Source organism: Garra rufa, chromosome 12, assembly GCF_049309525.1.
Source record: "Garra rufa chromosome 12, GarRuf1.0, whole genome shotgun sequence".
Classification (NCBI taxonomy): Eukaryota; Metazoa; Chordata; class Actinopteri; order Cypriniformes; family Cyprinidae; genus Garra; species Garra rufa.
The window spans coordinates 9,528,221-9,545,043 of record NC_133372.1 but is presented as its reverse complement, the minus strand read 5'-3'; the positions used below and the strand labels follow the sequence as shown (position 1 = coordinate 9,545,043).

General features: G+C 35.2%; 3 protein-coding genes and 1 non-coding gene across 4 annotated transcripts; 2 read left to right on the top strand and 2 right to left on the bottom strand.

Annotated features, from left to right (window-relative positions):
* The first annotated feature begins 383 nt into the window (after positions 1-383).
* trnas-cga (transfer RNA serine (anticodon CGA)) lies at positions 384-465 on the top strand. Its single transcript has one exon. It is a non-coding gene; the product is annotated as a tRNA-Ser (tRNA).
* A 310-nt stretch (positions 466-775) lies between these two features.
* Positions 776-4,316, top strand: nabp1b (nucleic acid binding protein 1b). Its single transcript, XM_073851155.1, has 6 exons — positions 776-869; positions 2,702-2,840; positions 2,944-3,015; positions 3,102-3,189; positions 3,265-3,331; positions 4,126-4,316. The coding sequence occupies exons 1-6, from the start codon at positions 776-778 to the stop codon at positions 4,314-4,316; spliced, it is 651 nt and encodes a 216-aa protein (XP_073707256.1).
* A 4,535-nt stretch (positions 4,317-8,851) lies between these two features.
* On the bottom strand, positions 8,852-10,614 carry LOC141347537 (uncharacterized). Its single transcript, XM_073852539.1, has one exon. The coding sequence runs from the start codon at positions 10,528-10,530 to the stop codon at positions 9,763-9,765; it is 768 nt and encodes a 255-aa protein (XP_073708640.1). The 5' UTR covers positions 10,531-10,614; the 3' UTR covers positions 8,852-9,762.
* Positions 10,615-13,731: 3,117 nt separating this feature from the next.
* On the bottom strand, positions 13,732-14,734 carry LOC141346868 (uncharacterized). The gene has a single exon (XM_073851828.1). The coding sequence runs from the start codon at positions 14,732-14,734 to the stop codon at positions 13,979-13,981; it is 756 nt and encodes a 251-aa protein (XP_073707929.1). The 3' UTR covers positions 13,732-13,978.
* Positions 14,735-16,823: the final 2,089 nt, after the last annotated feature.

Sequence of the window (16,823 nt, the reverse complement as noted above, 5' to 3'; positions counted from 1 at the left end):
ACACCTTAGGCAATAGCGCCATCTGGCGTTATGATGACTCAAAGCAACAAAGCAAACGATGTAAAAGCTTATATGAGAGCCAAATTCATAAGTAAAACATAATTCGAAATATTCAGTTAGGCTATTCTATCGAATGAACTGCTTTGTGTTTTACAAATACTTAATTTTGTCCTCTGTTTGTTTGTTTTTTAACTGAAGTGATGACACGAGGCATTCTAAATACGAGTTTCATCTCCAAAACAGTTTAATCTTGTACATTTTCTATATTTTATTTAATTCATTCACCCTAAAAATAAAGAGGTTTACCGTTACTTGCTCACTAAAATCACATTTTAAAACGTTGATCAATAGATGGGGCTGTTTTCATAAGGATGCATCAAGCAGTCACGGTGGCCGAGAGGTTAAGGCGTTGGACTCGAAATCCAATGGGGTTTCCCCGCACAGGTTCGAATCCTGTTCGTGACGATATTTAGTTTTGACAAAAACTGCATTTATCGCTTTATGAAACATCTTAGACCACACAAAACACTCCAATAAACCGTTGTGAACATATTTAATCACTTTAATTATTACAAGAAAATACACTTATTCTGCTGTGGAACCATTTGTATTTCTTTCCCAATATGGGGTGAGTTCATGTGTTTCAATTTAGGGGGAAGTTTGGGTGCAAACTAATCGAGGTAGCTTATATAGATGCCTGGCACAATCAGTCAGTAAACACAAGGTGGTCTGAGGTGGCTAACGTTAGCATGAATGATCTTTTTCCTGTTTTAGAATGGCCAATGCGTCAAACGAAAACCTGTATCTGATTAAAGACCTTAAACCTGGGCTAAAAAACATTAATTTGGTTTTCATCGTGCTGGAAACTGGTAAGTCAAACTTGTGTATGAACCGTTTGCTCTGATGTTACACGATTACTTGCAATCCTCATTTTAAAACACGCCATTTTGTTCACAAACAGTTTGAGGCATTTAAAGTGACAAATAATCTTAGAACAATATCTTACAAATCTTTAAGTCTGTGTTGTTCGGTTTTCTAACCCAAATATAACACAAATAAGTCAGTAGTCGTTTTCAGTGGCGAATCCGTGAACGAAGCTTTGTTCTTTGAATCGGTTGAACTGATTCACAAACCCGTTTCGTTCTAAACTAATCGTTCGAACTGAATCGACTCGTGGTTCACGAATCAGCAACTCATAAAGCCTGCATTCCAATGTGCATACTATCAATCCTAAATTATATGTTTTAGTAGTAATTTAAAACTTTTTAGGGCAGATAGGGTGGATAGTATGCACATTGGGAAGCAGGGAAAGAGAATATGTATGCATCCGAAATGGCTTACTTCATTTCGTTAATAGCCAGAAAAAAGATAATATTGTGGAATATTATTGCAATTTAAAATTGTGGTTTCTGTTTTATTATAAAACGGTTAGTTCCATTCCTCAATTCTGATTGGTCAGCAGCTGTGTCGTATTCATGATATGGCACTGCTATGACCGCTTCACTCAACGGTTTTGTGTATCATTGAACCCCCTTAGCAACCACCCTTAGCAATGTAAACACAGCTGCAGCAGTTAGGGACTACTTTTTACAGCGGAAGGCAGTTAATGATTTTACTTTATGAAAACGTACAACTTAATATATATAAATTAATATATATTTTTGATTTTAATATTTTTATTGTGTGGTAACCGTTTTATAAAAGCAATAAGGTACTGTTGAGGCCGTGCTGTATCATGAATAAATCACGGCTGAAGGGGTTGCCTAACAATGCCCTTCAGCCGTGATTTATTCATGATACAGCACGGCCTCTCGTACCTTATTGCTTAAATAAATATACTGCAAAATATTTTGTCTTCCTGTGAGGAATTTTCAGCATCATTACTCCAGTTTTGAGTGTCACATGATCCGTCAGAAATCATTCTGATATGCTGATTTGTTATCAGTGTTGGAAACGGCTTTTTTGGGAACATGTGATACTTCTTTCAGGATTATTTGATGACAGAAAAAAAACGTTAAAAAGAACAGCATTTATTTAAAATAAAAGTCTTCTGAAATAATATACACTACCGTTCAAAGTTTGGGGTCAGTGCATTTTTACTTTCTTTCTTTGTTTAAAAGAAATTAATTCTTAGGATGTGTGATATTGATAAAAAGTGATAGTAAAGACTTGTATTATTAGAAAAAGAGTACTATTTTGAATAAATGCTGTTCTTTTAAAGTTTTATTCATCAAAGGATCCAAAGGTTGCAAAAAATATTAAGCAGCACAACTGTTTCCAACACTGAAAATAAATTAGCATATTAAAATGATTTTTGAAGGATTATGTGACACTGAGGACTAAAGTAATGTCTGATGAAAATTCAGCCTTGCATCACAGAAATAAACTATATTTTTAAGTATATTAAAATAGAAAAAAATGTTTTTTATTGCAATATTATTTCATAATATTAGAGTTTTTTTCTGTGTTTTTGATCAAATAAAACAAACTTTGATGAGCATAAGAGACTTCTTTAAAAATTACAAATCTTACTGAACTCAAATTTTTGTTGGTGTATATATCCAACAAAAAAAGATAAATTTTTAAACCGGTACTTTAAAACCAACTGAAAAAAAAAAATAATTTAAGGAAACAATCATAACTAATAATTCATACCAGCTGACCTACATTTCAAGTGTGCTTCTTTAACAAATTGTGTAAGGTCGAGTATCTAAGACAAAGGATGGACACGAAGTTCGTTCATGTAAAGTGGCTGACAAGACTGGAAGTATTACAATATCAGTGTGGGACGAGGTGGGAAGCCTGATACAAACAGGAGACATCATCCGACTCAATCGAGGGTGACAGTTTATTATTGATAATCTTAGTAATCCTGATAATTACATGATTATGAGGTTTAAATTTGTTCTTTATAATCTTGTTGGTGTAAATATTTGGTTTCAGATATGCATCTCTTTTCAAAGGCTGTCTTACACTCTATATTGGAAGAACAGGGGATCTTCAGAAGATTGGAGAGTATGTCTTCACAGATGATTAAACCTAAGTTCTTTGACACAGAAGCGATAATGACAATAACCAGCATATTCTTGTATCTGTCGAAGGTTCTGTATGATTTTCTCAGAGGTGCCAAATTTCAGTGAGCCCAACCCAGAGGTTCTGGCTAAAATGAACCAAATAAACAACACCCATGTGAGTTCAAAAATACTTCTAAGAGGGCAAGGAAAGTATGAGCGCATAATGAGTGTCTATTTGATCTCTTAACAGGTAAAAACAGAAGCTCATGGCAGCACTCCTAGTATACCGAATCATGGGCTGCCTGCTGGACCTACAGGTTGAACATTTAGAAGCTTGAAAGATTGTTTGACAAAGAGAATATTAGTTGCAAATGATCAAATGTAATTGAACATTTCTGTTCCTATCCCTGTAATACAGTGGTTCTCCGCCAGGAGGCCTCAGCATACTTACAAAGAGGCCGCAAAAGGCCTTAAAATAATATAGGTTTAAACTAAAACAGCTGGAAATGAAGATGCAAGCTAAAATCATATTTCCTATTTTATTTTTTTCCTTTAAATTTTTTTTTTAACAATATATTTAAAAACATTTTTATAATTTAATTAAATTAAATAAAACATAAAAAATAAATAAAATAGAAAATGTCAAATATAAATAAAAAAAAACAAGTAATCAAAAATGACTAGAAAATTTTTGAATAACGACAATCAAAACCCAGAAGAACATCCACTTATAATTTATTATAATTATTTATTTTAATATATTAGTATAATGTATTATTCTAGTTTTGTAAATAAAATAAAAAAAGTTTGAAAATGAGCAGCTTTGTCATTACAGCAGAAGTATCAGAAATGGCTGATCTGTGCCTGCTCAAAATGTAATGTAAAGTCTCAATGCCACATAAAAGCAATACTAAATAATGCCAGCTGTCTCAGCTGTAGTATCAAATTGTACAGCTGTAATTGCTGTCTAAATTTATTTATACCACCTCTGAGCAGCATTAAACAGTCAATGTGTAATCGCATCTAAAATGCAACTTTATGAGCACTTTTGTGCCACCTTTGCAGTGTAACTTTGGCATCAGATTATCTTCTCTCTCTCTACCTGTCACAGACGACGGCTCTGCTGTATTTTCCCCTTCTCCTGTCCTCCGAGAGCCCTCCTTTGGTGCAGGTGGACGTCGTTTGAACCGCAGTCATTGGAACAGCGGCAATGCTCCTGCAGCTGCAGGCGGAGGACATGGATCAAAACCCACTGTCACCATTACCAACGGACGGGATCCTCGCCGAGCCCTGAAGAGATAAGAACATGACAATTATATTTCCGTGTAAGGGACGATTCTGTTTTGTATTTATTTTCGGTGTTTATTTTTTAACTAATCTTTTGTTTGTTGGTTGATTTGGTTAAGGGTTATTTGATTTAGAAATTACATTGACTTTTTTTCTGGATTGATGAGGGGGCATTTTTGCAGAACAGATCTGTGTATAAATAAAGTATAAATCATTATGCCATGCCTGTCATCATATGTAAACAATTTGTTCCATCTGTTTGATTTTTTTTTTTTCTTCCTTAAAGTCTATGAAATCCAATCTATACAATCTCAAATATTAGCTAGCTACGCTAGAATATGGCGATCATCCAGGAAGCCGTTTGTCACAAAGAGATGATTCCCTCGTTGCGTTATTTTTCAGTGCTAGTTGAACTTTTTTTTAGATCTTGACACTGATCTGCTGTGTCTTTATTCCTCACAGATTTTTCACAACAAAATTGAGGTGAGAATTACCTCTAGTGGTGATTATATGGTCAAACATAATCAACCTTTGAACAGAACGGAGATGGGGAAGGGAATTTTGATTTTTCAGTTCATGACCCCTTTAAGGATGTAGAGCAAGGTTCATATGTGACTCTGAACCACAAAATCAGTCATAAGGGTCAATTTTTTAAAATAAAATAAATTGAGATATATACAGCTTCTCAAAGCTGAATAAATAATTTTTCTGTTGATGTATGGCTTGTTAGTATAGATACAACTATTTGAAAATCTGGAATCTGAGGGAGCAAAAAAAATCTAAATATTGAGAAAATCACCTGTAAAGTTGTCCAAATGAAGTTCTAAGCAATGCATATTACTAATCAAAAACTAAGTTTTGATATAGTAACAGTAGGAAATTTACAAAATATCTTCATGGAATATGATCTTTACTTAACATCCTAATGATTTTTGGCATAAAAGAAAAATTTATAATTTTGACCCATAAAATGTATTGTTGGCTATTGCTACAAATTTACCCATGCTACTTAAAAGGTTTTGTGGTCCAGGGTCACATATCTGGTCCTGCAGGGCCACTGCCCTGCAGAGTTTAGCTCAAACCCTGATCAAACTCACTTACCTGTGATTTTCTATAAGTGTTGTCAGTTGGCTTTTAAGTGCTGTGTGTATCTGTGTAATCGCTCTATGGAAAGCATAATGATCGTTGTAGTCATTCACAGATATATCTGTTGAGGGCATGAACACAGTGGCCAATCAGAGGTGTTTAAGAATCTTCTCAACAGTGCTCAAAATATTCAAAAGGAAATGCTGGTATCGCCATTTTTTTTTTTTTTTTCAGTACCAACTGGTACATAAGTCAGTACTTTTGACAACAGTCCTGAAGACCTTGATGAGCTTGTTCAGATGTGTTTAATTAGGGTTGGAGAGAAACCCTGCTTTAGAGTACCACTAGAATCTCATTGTATATGCTACCAGTCTGTTTGGACACACCCAAGTTGTTCATTCAAAGTTCCATAACTAATGCTGCAAAAGTTGTTCTTCACAGGACACCCCAACTTTTTTTTTTTTTTGTCAGCATGAACATAAAGGATTCTGTTACAGCTAACATAATCTCAAAATACAGTGCCTTGCGAGAGTATTCATACCCTTTCATTTTTTTAACATTTTGTCATTTAGCTGCCTTATGTTAAACTACTTTAAATTACTTTTTTTCTCACATCAATCTACACTCCCTAATCCATAATGGCAAAGCAAAAAATAGGTTTTTAACATTTGTGCAAATTTATTTAAAAAAAAAAAAACTGAAAAGACCCGTTGCATACTGTAAGTATTCATACCCTTTTCTGGCACACTTGAAATTTAGCTCAGGAGCATTCATATTGCTTCTAGATGTTACTACACTTGGAGTGGAGTTAAACTGTGGCAAATTCATTTAAAAGAGTCTGATTTAGAAAGGCACAGACCTCTCAGAAAAGGTCTAACAGCTGAAAATGCATATCAGAGCAAAAACCAAGTCCTGAGGTCAAGATAACTGCCTGTAGAGCTCAGTGACAGACTTGCATTTAAGGCAATGATCTAGGGAAGAGTTCAGAAAAAAATCGGCTGCATTGAAGGTTCGCGGAAGCATTATCCATAAAGGAAGACGATTGGAACAACTAGGACTCTAGAAAATGTCTGCCAGCTCCATCCAAGCTGACAGCGCTTGAGAGGTGAAAAGGTGAGGCAAAGAATGGCAGATAATTGCCAAATGCAGATGTGCAAAGCTTGTCACATCAATAAATTTGTAAAATGTGCAAATCTGTTTTTTGCTTTGTTATTATTATGATGTATGGAGTGTAAATTTTACAAATTAATTAAAAATAAAACCCTGAAATAAGTACATTGCATAAGTATTCATAAGTATAACTCAGTACATAGTTGAAGCACCTTTACAGCCTCAAGTCTTTTTGGGTATGATGTGACAAGCTTTGCACATCTGCATTTGGCAATTATCTGCCATTCTTTGCCTCACCTTTTCACCTCTCAAGCTCTGTCAGCTTGGATGGGGGCTGGCAGACATTTTATAGAGTCCTAGTTGTTCCAATCGTCTTCTGTTATGGATAATGCTTTTGTGAACCTGCAGCAGATTTTTTTCTGAACTCTTCCCTAGATCATTGCCTTAACGCAAGTCTGTCACTGAGCTCTACAGGCAGTTATCTGTATGAATACTTATGCAACGGGATCTTTTCAGTTTTGTTTTTTTAATAAATTTGCACAAATGTTAAAAACCAATTTTTTGCATCGCCATTATGGATTAGGGAGTGTAGATTGATGAGGGAAAAAAAGTAGTTTAAAGTATTTAACTTAAAGTAGTTTAACACAAAGCAGCAAGATAACAAAATGTGAAAAAATTAAGGGGTATGAATAATTTTGCAAGGCACTGTAGATCAGAGGTGGGACAAAGTCATTGTTTGGCTAGTCACAAGTAAGTCTCAATTCATTGCCCTCAAGTCCCGAGTCACGTCCTGAGTCAAGACAGGCAAGTCCCGAGTCAAGTCCCAAATCAAGTCCAAAGTCCTACGGTTTGACTTTCGAGTCTTTTCGAGTCTTTTTAACAGAAAAATAAAATGTATACAGATTATGTATGGTTGTAAGATCTGTATTTATTAAACAAACCTTTTTTTTATGAAAGAACATTGCTCAGATACATAAAAATACAAATGTAATTTTCTGAAAAAGTACATCTAGACTAACAACGAGTTGACCTTGTATTGCAAAACAGGTCTGAAAAACTGAACCAACTTCCTGAAATTGTCTTCACCTGAAATGATTGTTTCAAATCTAAAATATATCCTTAAACTAAAAACCATGCCTTCACCCTCAAAACATGTACTTGGATGAAGAGAGGATCAAAAATATAGTCCTCCAAACAGTTTTACTTTACTTAGAAATATACGTAAAAAAAATATACTTTTCAGTATGTTTAACTACTTTTCAAACATGTCTCCACTTTATAAAAGAAAATCACACCCCAAAAATCAGTGTCCTGACTCTCCAAAACTCTGTCACAAAATATCCACAGTGTTGCAAAACAGTCCTCAAACAGTTTTTCCAACAATGTTTTCACATATACATAGAGAGACTGGTGTGCGTGTGCGTGTGCGTGTGCGTGTGCTTGTGCGTGTCCTGGTATTCATCACGGTGTGGGGACCAAATGTCCCTGCAAGGATAGTAATACCAGTAGATTTTGACCTTGTGGAGACATTTCTTAGGTCCCCATGAGGAAACAAGCTTATAAATCATGCACAATTAGTTTTTTTTTTTGAGGAAGTAGTGCCGAGTGCGTGCATGCTCTCTGTCACACATACGAGCACAGACACATAAACAGAGATGGAGTTGTCTGTGTCAACATACTTTTTATCTTTGGGCTTTTTATGGGAAGTAGCAAGTCTTTACAAGTCAATAGGCGCAAGTCCAAGTGAAAGTCACGAGTTATGTATGTTAAAGTCCAAGTCGAGTTGCAAGACTTTTTATATTTTGTCAAGTCGAGTCTAAAGTCATCAAATTCATGACTCGAGTCGGACTCGAGTTCAAGTCACATGATGTTAATGTTGTTAGTTAATGTTGAAAAGACATTGCAGAGTGTTATCTGTGTCATGAAATTACAGACTTATAAATCTTACTAGTTAAATTTTTAGTTTCAACATAAGGCCATTAGCCTCAAGACTGCGTGGGTTGGTCATCAGAAATCCTGATGTTTCTGTATATGAGTAGTCAAGCAGCGTACCTGAGAATAACAGCATTACCATCTCTCAGCATGTCATAGTGATAAGGTCTGTCTAAAAATCAAACTGCCATTCTGTGACACAAAACACACAATTTTGCTAATAAATCTTATTAGCATAGAAAACATATTTCATGCAGAAAAATAGGTATTTAGAGAACACAGAAAGCAATGTCCAAAGAATAGGCTGAGACAGTGATCAAAAGGTTTTTAATACAACAAGAAACAAACCTCAGTTTAGCAATCATCTGCTACTTAGTTCTTCAGTTAGTTAGTTAATTAGTTCTATAACTAATGCTGCAAAAAGTTGTTCTTCAGAGTACAACCCAACTTTCAATTTCTTTGTTTTTTTTTTTTTGTTTGTTTGTTTTTTGTTTGTTTTTTTGGCTTAAACATAAAGGGTTCTGTTACAGGAAACATTATAGATCAAAATAGATATTATGTGAAAGATAGTTAATGTTGAAAATATATTTCTATATACATCCCTATTATCTATGTCATAAAATATTGGACTTATAGATCTTACTAGCTAGATTTTTTTTAGTTTCAAAATAAGCAGCTAAGCAGCCATTGGCCTCAAGACTGTGTGGTGTGGTAATCGGAAATCCCCAAGCAGTGTATGAGAATAACAGCATAAATGTTTCTCAACATGTCATAATTATGAAGGTCTGTCTAAAAATCAAATTGCCATTTTGTGACACTACACACAATTTCACTATTAAATCTTACAAACATATAGGAAACATATTTAACTTAGAAAAGCAAGTATATGTCCAAAGAATAGACTATAGACTATAGCAAATCAAGTATGTTGCATGTTTGTGTTTATGTAGAAATCACTGAGAATGAGTTGCATCTTCATTACACTATTAACAATAATATCATTTTAAATATGTTCAAGAACTAAACATTCACATAATTTGAATGCAGTTATAAACTTGAAAACAAACTGCAAAAGCAAATTCTGTCAGTCTGTGATAAACCTTTGCACCCAGTCTTGTAACAACAGGAATAATATTCAGATTTTCTTATTAACACGTGAAGTGCTAAAATGTATATATATATATTTCTTGTCCTGTTTTTGAATGACTAAAAATGGATATTTGAATCAAATTACAAAAATCCTCTTAATATTTAACATCAAACAATGTGACTTACAGAAATCAACAACAATAACCATCATCATGGAGGCAGTCAGCTGGTTCTGATTCTTCTCTCACACCTCTTTCAGCAGAATCCCATAAGGACGAATGGACTTCTCCACAATCTCCTTCTCTACAGCAGGAGAGGTGCCTTCAGGAACCTCAATCAGCCAGTAGTCTGGTCTGTCACACACTTTCCTCTTCTCTGGATTGATCCTGTTCTGCAACAGGACTCTGTATTTCTTCCCATTCTTTTTGGATGTAAATTCCCTGCTGTAGCCAGAAGCCTGATCAATGTCATAAGTTGAATAGATTCCTCTTCCGTACAGTTGTCCAGGACCTGCTGTGTAATGGGATTTGATGATACCTGTAGCACCTTCAACGCTGGTTCCATGATAGGAGACAGGCCACTCGCCAGCCATCGAGTGACTCCTCCATCCATCCGTACCCAGCCAGGTGTTTCCATCAGGGTACTTGTTCAGGACTTTAAGAGCAAAACGATACCATCCACATGGCCGTTTGTATCTCTCATTACCCCGCATGCAGATGGAGTTGTCGCTTGTGTATCTGAAATCATAATCAAAGGGTGGGTCGAAGAACTCATCCATGTTCACAAACATCTCCTGACGTACACCTGCCAAGATGAATCCTGACACTGCTGCTGGCTGCAAAAGTGTATAGGATAGATCTGCAAAAAGTTTGCCAAAGGCTACTGGCAGAAAATTATGTATGTTGAGCATATTTTGGTCCAAATATCCATTTAATCCATTGTAAGGCTTCAAAGTAGTTTGGAGGAGGGCAGACAGCCCCTCCAGTGCAACTTCTCTGTCCACTGTAGACATTACGCTGATTTTTCTCAACAAACTTGAAAAAGTCAGAAGTCTATTTGCTCATTCACAAAGATGATTTGAAGTGCTTTTGACCCGCTATAGATAGACTATGACTAACATGTTTTACTTTCAGTTTTGCTGTAATACACTATGCATTGCTTCCTGTAATTGCTTCCTGTAACTAGAACTCAGCAACAAAGCAGAATCAGTATCCGTATGGTTTATGTAATAATGGAAATAACTAAAAAACTCCAGAAACAAAGAAACTAGGGAAACGAAACCAAGCATACATGTAAAGTCAAGGTCTGACAGTAAGCACTGGAAATAAAAGAGCTTATAAAAAAGAGGAGGAAATGAGATTAAGATGAACTAAATATAAAACTATTAGGAGCAAATGAGCATATAATAAGTAACCCCCCTCCCATTTGTTTTTAAATGGTCCTTTTTATTTAACGGAATGAAATGATTCAACAAGATTTAGGGGAATAAAGAAAAAGTAGAATTTTATTAATTCAAAAAGTCAAAAAGAGAAGTTTACATACAGTTGAAGTCAAAAGTTTACATACACCTTTCAGAATCTGCAAAATGTTCATTATTTTACCAAAATAAGAGGGATCATACAAAATGTATGTTTTTTTTGTTTTTTTTTACTATTACAGAAAGTTCATACGCTCATGATACAGAAGGAAAAACAATGCAATAAGAGCCAGATGTGTAAACTTTTGAACAGAATGAAGATGTGTACATTTCTATTATTTTGCCTAAATATCTTTTCTTTTCTTTTTTTCATTTAGTACTGCCCTTCGGACCCTATAAGATACTTGTTTCCCAGAATACAAAATAAGTGAAATTATCCCTGATCTTTAAATTCAAAAAGATTTCACGTAATGCATCCTTTTTTCTTCTGGAGCATCAGTGAGCGTTTGAATCGCCTGCAATAGTTGCATATGAGTCCATCAGGTGTCCTCAGTATGAAAAGATGGATCTCAAAATCAAACAGTTATTGTTGGAAAGGGTTCAAACTTCAAATACACAGAAATGCTGAAAAACCAAAGAATTTGTGGGACCTAAAGGATTTTCCTGAAGAATAGCGGGCAGTTTAACTGTTAACAAACAAGGGACTCGTGAACTACAACAACTAAAAAAACCAGCTGTGGATCATTCACAGTATTAAGAATCAAGCATATGTAAACTTTTGAAAGGGGACATTTTTCGACTATTATTTTTTCTTGTGGACTATATGTAAATGTCTTTTATGTGAAGTATCTTATTCAGGTCAGTACTAAATAAAAAATAACATGCATTTTGTATGACTCTTATTTTTGTAAAATAATTAACATTTTGCAGATTCTGCAAAGTGTAAGTAAACTTTTGACTTCAACTGTAACTGAATGTAACCTTTGGTTGTTTAAAATGTTCATTATAAAAAAAAGAAGTCAAATTCAAAATGTTTAGCTACTTACATTTACCATGTGCTCTTTGACTGTTAAAACAGAAGCGTCGCACTGGAATTTACACTCATTTAAAGTTCTTTGGTTTGATTGGCCATTTCAGTCAAATAGACATTAATGAACCTTGTTAGACCCCTGAGGCAGAGAAGTCTAAAAACATAACCTTTAAAACCCTTTGTCATCATAAAGGCAAGCGGACTTCAAAGAACTAGCAGTGATGAAAGCCAACAATGTTGTTGTCTCAAAAACTAGCCTGAGAGATGCTCATAGACAGCCCAACGCTGATGTGTCCCGGCCTTAACAATAAACAAAGCAGTGCATAATAAAGTTCAGCAGAGCAGCATCAATGATTTATCATGATTTATTTATTTTCCTACTATTTCAACACTCATTTGGCATTTTGAGGTGTTTGACCCCAAACAAATGTATAGTTGTTCATGGACACAGGTATACAGAAGCTCATGGCAGCACTCTGTCCTAGTATACTGAATCCTGAGCCACCTGCTGGACAGGTTGAACCTTTAGAAGCTTGATTGTTTGACAAAGGGAATATTTGCTGCAAATGATCAAGTTTAATTGAACATTTCTGTTGCAATCCCAGTAATACAGTGGTTCTCCACCAGGAGACCTGGTCTTATTCTGTAAATAAAGAAGTTTGAAAATAACCAGCTTTGTCATTACAGCAGAATTATCTGAAATGGCTGCTCTGTGTAAATTAATTTATACCACCTCTGAGCTGCATTTAACAATCTGTGTAAGCACGTTTAAATGCTTCTTCAAAAGCACTTCTGTGCTACCTTTGCAGTGTAAATTTGGCATTAGATTGTCTTAATGGGAGGTTCTTGGCCAGAATAAGCTGTAATATAACCTATCCTCTCTACCTGTCATAGCAAACAGCTTTGCTGTGTTTTCCCTTCTCCTGTCCCCTGAGAGCCCTCCTCTGGTGCAGGTGGACGTCATTTGAACCGCAGTCATTGGAACAGCGGCAGTGCTTCATGGATCAAAACCCACTGTCCGCATTACCAATGGACGGGATCCTCGCTGAGCTCTGAAGATATAAAAGCATGAAATTATAGTTTTCTGTGTTTATTTATTTTATTGTATTTATTTATTTTGGTTGGTTACAGTTTTTAAATTAGATTTTTATTTCTGCATTAATAAGAGGAGATTTTGCAGAACTAATATGTGTATAAATAAAGTCAGTTTAAATGATGTCATGTTTCACAGTTTATGAAATCAGGTGTTATCTGATTTTACTTTTTCCAGCTGGTTTATACAAGCCCGACTCTCTCACCATTAGACCATGACTGCTCCCATAAAATAAAGGTACCAGGCGACAAGGATGGGATGAGTTCTGGTCTCATTATCATTCAGCATAATGAGAAATGCTGATACATTCCCTTTATAAAGCATCAATCAGGTCAAGTTTAAGTCTAGCAGCGGTATGTGACTGTGATAACCACTAACAGCATTCTCTTAACATTGATGTCATGATGCTAAATCCCTGATTAAAAAAGTACAATTATCATTCTGAGATTTAACTCACACACACATTTTTTCATCTTTATTCAATTATATTTCATCAGTTTAAAGAGGATACAGAAAGTAAGTATTTGTCTGAAGTATATTGTAGGCCTACACAATGAAGAAAATGTTTACATAGAAATAATTGGCAATGATTAATCATATACATCTGCACTAATACTAATATCATTAAAGAATTAACCTGAGATATTAAACTAAATCAAGATGTTCAAAATAATTTGAATGCCGTTAAAAATGTGAAAAAAGCTAATTCTGTCAGCCTGCAGTAAACCACCACCACACACAGTCGTGTTATAAAAGAAATAATCAAGAAGCACTATGAAGTGTTAATAATGTATCAATAACAGTTTCGATAACAAATGATGTGCCTTATTTATAGAAATCATCAATCATAACAAACATCATCATGATGATCCCAGTAAAATGGAGGCTTTTCAACCAGTCAGCTGGTTCTGATTCTTCTCTCACACCTCTTTCAGCAGAATCCCATAAGGATGAATGGACTTCTCCACAATCTCCTTCTCTACAGCAGGAGAGGTGCCTTCAGGAACCTCAATCAGCCAGTAGTCTGGTCTGTCGCACACTTTCCTCATCTTAGGATTGATCCTGTTCTGCAACAGGACTCTATATTTCTTCCCATTCTTTTTGGATGTAAATTCCCTGCTGTAGCCAGAAGCCTGATCAATGTCATATGTTAAATAGATTCCCCTCACATACTGTTTTCTAGGACCTGCTCTGTAATGGGATTTGATGATACCTGTAGCACCCTCAACGGTGGTTCCATGATAGGAGACGGGCCACTCGCCAGCCACTGATTGACACCTCCATCCATCCGTACCCAGCCAGGCGTTTCCATCAGGGTACTTGTTCAGGACTTTGAGAGCAAAACGATACCATCCACATGGCCGTTTGTATCTCTCATTACCCCGCATGCAGATGGAGTTGTCGCTTGTGTATCTGAAATCATAATCAAAGGGTGGGTCGAAGAATTCATCCATGTCCACAAACATCTCCTGACGTACATATGAGTTGAAACTTGTCACTGTTGCTTGCTGTAAAAGTATATCTGCAATATATTTGGTCAAGGCTATTTCCAGAATATTAAATAGAGTGAGCTCATCAAGATGAGACTTTTCTTCCAATCCATTGTAAGGCTTCACAGTAGTTTGGAGGAGGGCAGACAGCCCCTCCAGAAGAACTTCTTTGTCCACTGTAGACATGCTGATTGCCTCAAAGTCAAAAGTCTTTCTGCTCTGTCACACTGATGTGAAACTTGAAGTGCTTTTGCTCCACTATAAATAGACACTGCTACACTGTAACACGATAACTGTGAAATTTACAGCAATTTGCTGGCTGCAATTGGCAAGTAAGTTGTTATAATATATTCCACATAGGGGTAGGGGTGGAGCCGAACCCGAACCCGAATACGGGAGTGCAAGCTGCAGAGCGCTTTGGAAAGAAGGAGAAAGCAGCGAGCCTAGCATTTCCACGCATTTTTAGGCGCGAAATGTAAACGGCCCCGCTGCATTATTGACGTCTGCAGTCGGGTGCTTTCATGTTCGCTCTGTTTACATAGCTGGTAATTTAGACAATAGGCTGTTGACAGAGTAACGTTAACGTTTGGTTAAAAAGGTTGTAAAACAATACTTGTGTAGTTGTGTCGAATTGTATGCACTTGTGGGAGTTATATGGTATGTTTAGGTTACTCTGTCTTTTGCAGACAGCAAGATGTAGGCTATAGGCTAGTTAACCTTAGCATAGCTTCCCGTCACTCATTATTTTTATGCCTATTTTGAATTTTACTCGAATACAAATACAAATACCCCCCCCCCCCCCTCCCTCAACAAATAAAAATACAGATTCAAATACTGGCTGCTTTGCACACCCCTAATTCCACAGTATGCTAACTGTAAGTTTACTCACAGTAACTTACTGTACTACTGTAATTTTTATACAGTAAATATCACAGTACCATAATTGCATTCAGATTAATAGAATGCTCTTTTTGAATGAATTAATTCATGAATAAATTATTTTTTTAACAAATAGTAATTAGTATACTGTACTATAATGAACAGTACTGCTTTAATTGTGTGTAGTCTAAAAGGAAGACACTGTTTTTGTCACAAAAATAACATTTATTGACTTTAAATTGTGAAAATACATAAAATAGCATAGCATACAATACATTTTAATTTTGTATTTTTCTTTTTTTTTCTTTTTTTTTCTTTTTAATGTATAGATTTTAACTATAAAATCTTTAGCTCCAGTACAGGGTATGTATCAAACATTACATGACAAACCAGAAAAAAGTTTTCATTACTGCTGCTTGTCAGAGAAAGTATTAACAGCATTATAAAATAACAGCGATATCAATTGATTTTATTTTGAGTTAAGAAGCTAACTTAGCAAAGTGTTTTCAATATATTTTTTTAATATCAGTGAAAATAAAAAGAATTAACATTTATACAGTGGTGGCCAAAAATATTAGAACACTAGTATTTTCACCAGCTGAAATCTCACAGAAATTTCAATTGATTATTACAATTAAGGGCAAAAATGAATGTTTGGAAATGTAAACTGATATTTCCTACTTACACTACAGCAAAACAGCAAAAGATAGAAATAACTGACTTAAACCCATGTTTGGCTGGTAAAAACACTAGTGTTCTAATCATTTTGGCCACCACTATACAGTATATATCAATCTTCATATATTACAGACATCAGTTAAACTTATATTTTGGTATCTTTTCTTTAAAGCATTTTAAGTAAAACAGCTCTATATGTAACAAGTGCAAACAGAAGACCAAAAATGGGATGCAATAATTCTTGTTTCTGCATGTGACGTTCAGCATGAATCCTTTTTTTCTTTCCTGAGATGGACATGAGCTGGCATCATTGTCCTGGGCTGGAGTCTTCTTCCCTGCAGTAAATTAAAAAAATGTTATTAATGTGGAAGTTAAACTGACAGCTTCATTATATTTTAAAATATAGAAAATCAGATACATATCATCAAAAATATTTTCAATACACAAATATCAACAAATATCAAGGAAGGAATTTTATTTCACTATTTGCAGGGTATCTGCAGAATGTTTTAAATATCAATTTAAGGCCATTTATGACAATTTTTAAGAGCTGCACAAGTAAAATAAGCACAGTATGAGTGGGGTTGGACAATGTACGGTAACATATTATGCCATAAAATGACATACAGTTCAGATAAAGGTTTTCACACACACACAAAAAAATTCTTATATAACGATATTTCAGCCTTTATACTATTAAAAAGGAATAAATCAAGTA